The sequence below is a fragment of the Eurytemora carolleeae genome, unplaced genomic scaffold (assembly GCF_000591075.1).
Source record: "Eurytemora carolleeae unplaced genomic scaffold, Eaff_2.0 scaffold1387, whole genome shotgun sequence".
Classification (NCBI taxonomy): Eukaryota; Metazoa; Arthropoda; class Copepoda; order Calanoida; family Temoridae; genus Eurytemora; species Eurytemora carolleeae.
Genome location: NW_019397275.1, coordinates 40475 through 50553, shown reverse-complemented (window position 1 = coordinate 50553; position 10079 = coordinate 40475). Strand labels below are relative to the sequence as shown.

General features: G+C 30.3%; 1 protein-coding gene across 1 annotated transcript in view; it reads right to left on the bottom strand.

The window, feature by feature from the left end:
* The window catches only part of LOC111713204 (neuronal calcium sensor 2), a 12424-nt gene extending 5196 nt beyond the window's left edge, over positions 1-7228 (bottom strand). Inside the window, exons 1-10 of the mRNA XM_023488024.1 lie at positions 7056-7228; positions 6745-6788; positions 5837-6154; positions 4172-4320; positions 3406-3485; positions 2315-2353; positions 1827-1895; positions 1207-1253; positions 1004-1044; positions 785-843 (exon numbers count right to left, since the gene is read on the bottom strand). Coding sequence (XP_023343792.1) covers positions 785-843; positions 1004-1044; positions 1207-1253; positions 1827-1895; positions 2315-2353; positions 3406-3458 — 308 coding nt within the window. The 5' untranslated portion in view covers positions 3459-3485; positions 4172-4320; positions 5837-6154; positions 6745-6788; positions 7056-7228. The remainder of the gene's footprint in view (positions 1-784; positions 844-1003; positions 1045-1206; positions 1254-1826; positions 1896-2314; positions 2354-3405; positions 3486-4171; positions 4321-5836; positions 6155-6744; positions 6789-7055) is intronic.
* Positions 7229-10079: the final 2851 nt, after the last annotated feature.

Sequence of the window (10079 nt, the reverse complement as noted above, 5' to 3'; positions counted from 1 at the left end):
TGTGGAAGACGATGCCTGGCCGCGTTAAACTAGTTCCACAAGATTCAACAGAATGAGATAGAACGGATACGGGGCATTAGTACTGATATCATCTCTACAGTCTACACGTGCGATATCGATATTGACTCTAGTTCTGAACCCTCTAGTAATAAGTTATAAGAAATATATATACTGGAAGTTGTTATGCGTTTTTATTAGAGTCTGACTCACGTCCTCTGTAATACTATAAATTATTATAAAAATGCACAATTTTCTTTTAGTTAAATTAAAATGCACAAAAGATTCGAGTTTTTGCCACAAACTCATATTTTCTTATCCCTCATATATTTGATATTTCAAACTTGAAATTTTGAAATATCAAAATCTCACTTTAACAGGAAAAAAGATTTCAAAGGGCGAAACTTTTGAATTAGGATCTCTGGCTAGATCTAAGATTTCTTTGGAGATCTTCACGTTGATAGCTAAACCTTCTCAGAGATAAATTATATGTCATTGGTGGATTAAAGACTCGATTCAAGCCTTTACAGGCCAGTCATCTTTAAAGTTTGTGCACAAAAATTCCTAAGTTTAACCGAAAATCAAACACAAAAATTCTCAACTAAGTTAATATTTTTTTTGGGGGGTGGGGAGGGGGGTTAACTGGGAATTATGTATTATCTAGCGTTAAAAGTAGATCTATCGGAGTTTCTGGAAATCATCCACTTCCTCTCAAATAACAAATTTCTTACTTGAAAAATTTTTTCCCCCTCCCCCCCCCCATAAAGAACCAGAATTTTGAGAATTCCTGCAAAGTTTTGTAAACATATCCACCATTTCTTCTTCATCAATATCCCCACTCCGATCCTAAAAATTATTATATTTATAAAAATTGATTGAATTATAGAATTTCTATGGGAAACACATGGTCCGAGGGTTAGTTGATCATAGAAAATACAATCAGCGAAAAATCTGCGAAAAATTTAATTTTAAAAGAAAATATGTATTTTAAAAGTTAAATACAGACCTGATCATAAAGTCGGAATGCCCAGTGTAGTTTTTCTTCCGCTAAAAGATCAAAAAAAAATTATAAACTTTTTGTTTGACATCTTTATTAACTTTTTTGTTTATCTTACACTTTCTAGCGACAACATGGAGTTTTTTCAAATATTAATTGTTGAATTACTTGAACAACATTTTTATAGAAATAAAAAAAAAAGTTATAATCACCTGATCCTCTCATAGACATAGAGAAGACTATTAGGAGATCTGTAAACCTGCACCAACCTTGTCACACTATTTAGCAAAGAAAGCTATTAAAATTTTTGAAAAATGGCGCGCGTAAACTTTAAACTATAATTCTGCTAGATCAAGTAGATATATGAAAGGTTTACAGTTGATATATGAAAGGTTTACAGTTGATATATGAAAGGTTTACAGTTGATATATAAAAGGTTTACAGTTGATATATGAAAGATTCACAGTTGATATATGATAAGTTTATATACAGTTGATATATGAAAGGTTTACAGTTGATATATGAAAGGTTTACAGTTGATATATGAAAAGTTTACAGTTGATATATGAAAGGTTTACAGTTGATATATGAAAAGTTTACAGTTGATATATGAAAAGTTTACAGTTGATATATGAAAGGTTTACAGTTGATATATGAAAAGTTTACAGTTGATATATGAAAGGTTTACAGTTGATATATGAAAGGTTTACAGAATAGAATATATCCTATTTGTCCTATTTGGGGCTTTGAGACAGACATACAGAAAATTGATAATATTCTTTTTGAAAATAAAAAAATGTTGTCTCCTATTTTTATTTGACCATGAGGTTCCCTAATGAATCCTGTTCGACAAGGGTCAAAGATTTTGAAAAAATTGTCAATCACAGTCTCCGGACGGCATCTGAAAATGCATATTAAAAACTTTAAATCTTAGAACAAGTCATGATATACAAATTTGTTAAAAACTAGGCTGTTCGGATGCTTTGCACCCCTTTCTAAGTATCAATTTTTGATTTTAGTTGTTGCTTTAAACGGCGCAAATTTTTCTTTGCTATCCAATAATGTCAAATTTTGCAGATCTTTTTTTTTAAATTCATGGATTTTCAAAAAAAGAAAGGTTAAATTTTATTCTTCCAATTAAAATTTGTCATTTTAATCTTCTATAAATCATCCTTGGGGTCTTAAGAGTTGCCAAAAAGAAATTCGGTCTAATCGGTTCAGCCCTTTTTTGATAAAAGCAGACAGACAAGCCGAATATATTGGACAATTGCTAAATAGATAGATGAATAAAATGGAATAATCAAATATATAAAATAGTACCTGGGAAACACTTTTTTTATAAGTTGAACCATCTGTATTCTGTAGAAATTATAGAATATATCATTATTACATGATCAAGATAATTATCCATCCATCATTATTATTATATTCATTATGATCGGGATTATCATTATCATTATTTTCAATATCATCATATCTTTTATAATCGTGTTTATCATCATTATTGTTTTTATTATTACTATAGTATAATTTTCATCACTATTAGATATCATTATAATTATCATTAATTGTCATCATTATTATTATCTTTATCATGATTATGAGCATCATATTGATCATGAAAATATGATTATAGTATTCATCATAATTATTCATCATAATCATTTGCTATATATATTAAGATTCATCATCATTATCGTAATCATTATCATAATTTAATCATGTTCATGATCATTATTTTCATTATTTGAATTATGATAATTTTAATCATAAATAAATGTAAGCATAAAACGTAATTATCCTTATGATCATGAACATTATCATGAGCATGGTAATGAACATGGTGATGAATATGGTGATGAACATGGTGATGAACATGGTGATGCACATGGTGATGAACATGAATAAGAACATGATCATGAACATGTTCATTGTTCATGACACATGGGTTTCATCAGTAACATTATCATGAGCATGGTAATGAACATGGTGATGAATATGGTGAAGAAAATTGTGATGAACATGAACATGGTCATTCACATGGTCATTCACATGGTCATGAACATTGTGATGAACATGGTCATGAACATGGTCATTAACATGGTCAAGAACATGGTCATGAACATGGTCATGAACATGGACATGAACATGGTCATGAACGTGGTCATGAAAATGGTCATGAACATGGTCTTGAACATGGTCATGAACATGGTCATGAACATGGTCATGAACATGGTCATGAACATGGTCATGAACATGGTCATGAACATGGTCATGAATATGGCCATTTACATGGTGATTAACATGTTGATGAACATGGTCATGAACATGGTCATGAACATGTTCATTGTTCATGACACATGAGTTTCATCAGTAACGTCATTATCACGTAATAATAGTATAATCTGTTCCTATTAATCCTTCCAGTTGGGAACTCTAATGTAAATATATTCCATAATTCCATAATCTCAAGTTCTGTAAACCTGGTTTCCTAAAATATATTCCATAATTCCATAATCTCAAGTTCTGTAAACCTGGTTTCCTAAAATATATTCCATAATTCAGTAATCTGAAGATATGTAAACCTTGTTTCCTAAAACGTATTCCATAATTCCATAATCTGAAGTTCTGTAAACCTTGTTTCCTGAAATGTATTGAATAATTCCATAATCTGAAGATATGAAAACCTTGTTTCCTGAAATGTATTCAATGATTCCATAATTGGAAGATCTGTAAACCTTGTTTTCTAAAATATATTCCATAATTCCATAATCTCAAGATCTGTAAACCTTGTTTTCTGAAATATATTCCATAATTCCATAATCTGAAGTTCTGTAAACCTTGTTTTCTAAAATATATTCTATAATTCCATAATCTCAAGTTCTGTAAACCTTGTTTTCTAAAATATATTCCATAATTCCATAATCTGAAGATATGTAAACCTTGTTTCCTGAACTAAATTTGGTATCTAGATAAATAATACTCTGACAACATTTTTCTGTCATCATCTTTGAAACCCATTCTTTTATCGTAATAAAATATTTAAAGAACAAGGACTAAGAATATATTTTAGAAGGAAGACATGTCACGGACACCCTGGATTGTATTTAAATGCAAAAATTTCATAAACATGTCTTTTATTGATTTGCATTTTTGTTTTTTAATCATTAAAAAGACCTGAATAACTCTTGTGTATTGAGTGGCTGGTATAGAAGGTCGTCTTAATACGCCGGTCCACTCAAGTTGAACTCCCTGCCAATCTTCCTCCTTCTCCTCCTCCTTACCTCCTTCATCTTCCTCTTCTGGCACTGGTTCAAGATTTAAACCTGAACAATATTTAGAAATCTTAAAGTCATTCAAATCAAAAAATTTCTGTAGGATTTTATTTTAAAAACTTAAGACTACAAATTTCGCGGATCTTTAGTTCATGACATGGTATCCGATCAATATTTTTGCATTTTTTGCACCATACATTTTTTATCTTTCATTTCGTTCAGAGAAAGTTAAAAATCCACCAAAAAAATAGAAATCTACAAATTTGTTAGATAATAGATAATCCTACAAGAAAAATGTCAGGACGCCATCTTCTCTCCAAACCTTAAGAAACAAAGTTCAGAATAATTTTGAGCTGAAAACTTTATAATGGTGGATATCGAAATCAATGCTTGATCTCCTCTTTTTCTTAATATCCAGGATTAAATAAGGCTTGTTCCTCTCTTCTTATTAATCTACAGATTTATTAACTGATTAGGATTAAGGATATCTCATTCTAAAGTTTTCAGCTTTGAACTGCGTTCTGATGTCGTTTTGTACAGGGTGTCCCAAAAAACATGGGAATATAGTGACGAATTCGATATCATCTTTGTTATGAATTAGCATTGGAATACCTAATTTCAAAAGCCATAATATTATTATGTCTGCTAGAGTTTATTTTATGAAAAGGGTAAATGACTGTAAAGATGTGTCAAAAATGTATCAGCAAGATATACAGTGAAGACCAGGGGGCGGAAACGTCATGTGTGTGTGTCTGCACCAAAAAGAGTGTGTGTTAGTTTAAAGTACTGGTCCGCAAAGCAGTGCGACTGACTTTCTCATGCCAGAGCAGAGCCATTTCCTTCCCTTTCTTCCTATTCCCTGGTGAAGACGGCCAAATTTACTCTGTTTGTAATACTGTAATTTTCTTGTTTTACTAAGTACAACCGTATGCAATCAAAACATAAACAAACAATATGTTAACAAGGCTGACGAAACTCATGCAGATTACAGCTTTTTCAGTAGGTATCACTATACTAAATCAAAGAATTATTTAAAAAGACGATATCGAATTCGTCACTGAATTCCCATGTTTATTGGGACACCCTGTAGGATTATCCATTATTTTGAAATATATCGTTAACGTGCAAATAGATTATCAAGTACAATAGGTGGCAACAGAGAAATGAACAAATTATACACAACGTCACAAGTGTCAAATATAACAAAGAAAACGAATTTGTGACACCTTGTACCTTGTATAATGGGACACCATGTACCTTGCTTGGTGTTTCATGTTTAGTTGGAAACCTTTTACCTTGTATAATGGGACACCATGTACCTTGCTTGGTTTTTCATGTTTAGTGGGACACCTTGTACCTTGTATAATGATACACCATGTACCTTGCTTGGTGTTTCATGTTTAGTTGGACACCTTGTACCTTGTATAATGGGACACCATGTACCTTGCTTGGTGTTTCATGTTTAATGGGACACCTTGTACCTTGTATAATGGGACACCATGTACCTTGCTTGGTGTTTCATGTTTAGTTGGACACATTGTACCTTGTAAAATGGGACACCATGTACCTTGCTTAATGTTGCAGACAGACAATTTTCGTTTCCTTTCACTATTTCCTCTTCCTCCAGATTCCTTTCCGGTTCCTTTCCGAATATTTCCGCGCAAATCTTCTTCCTTTCAAACAGATAAACAACAAATACCAACTAACTTCGAAACAATATCCAACAATTTAACTTTTAATGGTTGAAAATTCTTAACAGCGGCGTTAGAAATGTTTTTTCAAAAATACAATTTTTCTAATTTTTATTTTATCATGTTTCCTTTATTTTTTCATAGTTTCCTTTTTCCACAGTCTCGGATTCACAAGCAATAAGACCCAAGAAATCCTGAAAATTTTATAAAAAAAGAAATATATTTTACCAATTTTGTTATATTTTTTTTATGGTTTTTCCCCTTGAAATGTGACTCAGAGTGTGTACGTAAGGTTATTAATCGTTTTTGAAAACGATCGTTTAACGTTCGTTTTTTGTTTCGTTTTTAAATCGTTTTCAAAAACGAACGTTTCGTATTCGGAAAAAAACGATCGTTTTTAAAGACGACCCACTGTTTTTGAACTTTAAGAAAACGATAACGATCGTTTCTAAAAACGATCGTTTTTATAAAAACGATTTGCGACCGTTTTTATACGATTATACCATTGTAAATCGGACATGGCACTTTTAAATGGAGGATCATTGGAACTTACGTTTACAGTTCTTTTATAAATATAATTTATTTTATTTAATTTTGACAAAAACAAACTTTTTTGTCATTTTAGACAATATTTTAGACAACATGATTTCATTATTTTTCAATGTTGTCGGCTTAATCTAATCTTTCAAATTCGCTGAAAAAATTAATTCTAACTTCAACGTTATTCAGCCAGAAAGAGAAATTTTGAATGTTTTTAAAATAAAATGGCGAAAAAAGTCAGTACCTGTACAGCTGGGGGTATTGAATACACTGGATCAGCTGTTTGACCTGTACAGAAAGAAAATGTACGGCGAGAAAATGTACAGTGCACAATATACAGTACAGTTCGGATTCCAGGATTTACTTATTATTTGATACAGTAACTTTTTCATTTTTACTTGAAGAATAAGACATTTTAATGATGACTTATTGGAATAAATTGCTAATAAAGACCAAAAAGCATTGATTAGAACCTAATTATTTTGTTCTACAATAAAACTGGCAGTCAGCCATTTTAGTCGCTTGACTTTTTAATCATTTTGAATTCGAAATTACTTGAACTATCGCCATCTGAGAGAGGTGAGTGAATCTGTTTTTCAAAATTCTTTTCTCTTTCATTATTTTCTGAATCTTTTTCAGATTTCTTGTCAATTTCATGATCTTTTGATTTCTTCCTCGATCTTCCATTCTTCCTCTTCGTACGTTTGTCTTTGTTGGCTTTTAACGGTTTATTTTGTTTCTACAAATTTCATTCATGTCTTTTTAATTTTTGTTTTTTTGGGATTGGGTGACGGAATCTTTTTTATTTAATAGATATGATACATATTCTACGGTCACAAAGTAATTTTGTATAAAGATAAACATGAATGTGAATGTTATTAACGTAACAAGGAACAATAATTTCAGATTGTACATTAGATATTATAGAAGAGGGATCTAAAACGTAGTTTGTAGTAATCAGATTCAATCAAACAATATCATGGAGTATTGAAAGTGGTATCATTTAATTATATATCTTTGACAATCTATTTGAGGGGTTCCTTGACTATTTTCAATCGCAGTTTTCTGTTAAGTAACTGGAGGATTCATGCAGTAGAGACCAGATATGACGATGTATTTCTTATTGGTAATTTAAAAAATGGTTCATGGGTACCGTTGTGAATCGGGGATGTATAAATACGGGTCAAAATAAATTTCTTTAAGAATATTTTGTATCAAAAGTCGCAAAAATATCGATCCTTGGAATAATATTATTTTAGAAGAGTTGTTTTCATATTCTTTGAATTTGAATTTGATTGTTAAAAATTAAGATACAGACATGAATTCTATCCTGTATACTCTGTGAGCTCTGCATACTCTGTGTAGGTCTGGGACTCTGTGTACTTTTTGAACCTTGAGCAGAGGATTTTAAAATACATTGAAGCAATTGCAGACTGGCCTTTGTATTCATCTTAAATTCTGAAAATTTGTATGCATAAATAAAATGCTTTTCATCCTAAAATGCAAAAGTTGCTTGTCATTTATTTTTTGTATCTAATAAACGTCCACACGAACCGGCCAATGGAAGGTTTAAGGATGGTCAGAATTTCGATCTTTCAAATACGTAAAAATTGATAAATCTGCAAAAAGAATATTTGTTTTGAAATTGTTTGCTAAAGTCAATTAAAAGTTAAAATCAAGATGTGTGCGAAGTGCCCTGGAAGCTTAGTAATCAATAATTCTGTTATACAAAATCTAATAAATTTAACTTTTTCTAGAAGAGTAGGAATATTAAACTAAAAAAGCAACATCCCTAAAAAATAAAAATAAATCATAAATATCTGCTTTTAGTTTTTTCTTTTACCCTTAACTTTATTGTGTTGCGTTTATAATTAAAGATAATTGAATTCGTTGAAAACAAAACTCGATTTAAGACTAAAAAATAAACATTAAAGGGAGTGTTCGTGAAAAATGAAAGGGGGTATAGGCTTAAAGCGTAAAAAAGCGCTTTTGATCGCTACTAATCTTACTTCTATCTGTTGCGTCTATAAGAGAAAATTGTTAAAGACGTCTCATATCGAATAACTTAGCGTCCATACAAATTGAGAAAATTGCAACATACGACTTAGACCGTAAAAAAAATCAATTTAATTTCAAACAAATAATTCAGATATTACAACCTATAGTCATCGATTGTTTTTCGACATATTCGAATATATTTGATATTTCCTACTAGTTTTGTTTTTGTTTTTTAAAATAATATTTAGCTTACAATTTTTTTTCGAACATTGCTGAAAAATATGAAAATGCTGTCTTCATTACCAAAAATCCTCGAAACAGGAATAAATGTTTTTGTAAGTAACTCTCAGATCATAACAATTAAAACATATTATGAAAAATCAACTATATACAAATGTGGCAAAAGATAATCGATGACTATTGTTTGTAATATCTGAATGATTTGTTTGAAATTAAATTGATTTTTTTACAGTCTAAGTCGTATGTTGCAATTTTCTCAATTTGTATGGACGCTAAGTTATTCGGTATGAGACGTCTTTAACAATTTTCTCCTTATAGACACAACAGATAGAAGTAAGATTAGTAGCGATCAAAAGCGCTTTTTTATCACATTAAGCCTATACCCCCTTTCATTTTTCACGAACACTCCCTTTAAACAAATCGATTTCTTAGGTTATTGAGTATTTTCTACAAATACTGATTTTCTAATCCCTATATCTTTGCAAGACAATGTCGTAGACCTTAGATATTTGAAACTAGGAATTCTGTTAGATTTAATAATCAAATTTTGAAATATTATGAATTTACACCATCAGGCTTCAATTCATTCGCTTTTATTTTGAAAATAGTCGTTGCTTCTCATGACATTTGTTTGACATTATTAAGTACAAACAATAATTTGTAAGTGGGCATTTCTCAACTGTTCCATTAAAACCTTTTCTGATGAAGTATAAATTAGATATTAGTGTTTAAATAATTTTAAAAATTTATTATTTTCAATTTTTGGTTTCTATACAAAAGTGATTTGCGTATTTTTCCCGCAGGAAAGGTTTGAAGGGAGAATCAGGCATTCTTTGCATGCAAGAATATTTATCCCGCAGAATATTTATCCCGCAGAATATTTTCCCGCAGGAAAGGTTTGAAGGGTGAATCAGGCATTCTTTGCATTCAAGAATATTTATCACTGTTTAATATAAATAAAAAAAACTGCCCCTCGAGAAATAGGTTGAGAAACTGAACTGTTTTAATCATGCATATGTTATAGATGTATATATATTGATAGTATTTATTGTACTATTGGTTGATATGCATATATATATAAATATATATTTATTTATAGTATTTATTATACTATTGGTTGATATGCATATATATATAAATATATATTTATTTATAGTATTTATTATACTATTGGTTGATATAAGACCAAGGCTGAGTAACTACTAATGTTACAGCAAGGGAAATTAATATAGCCCGGGGAAAACGTTCTTTTTTTACTTTTCTTAAATTATGTAATTTTCTAGTTTTATAGTTTTATTTCAGACTATAAGAATTAGGTCATTTTCAACTAATTATTTAAAG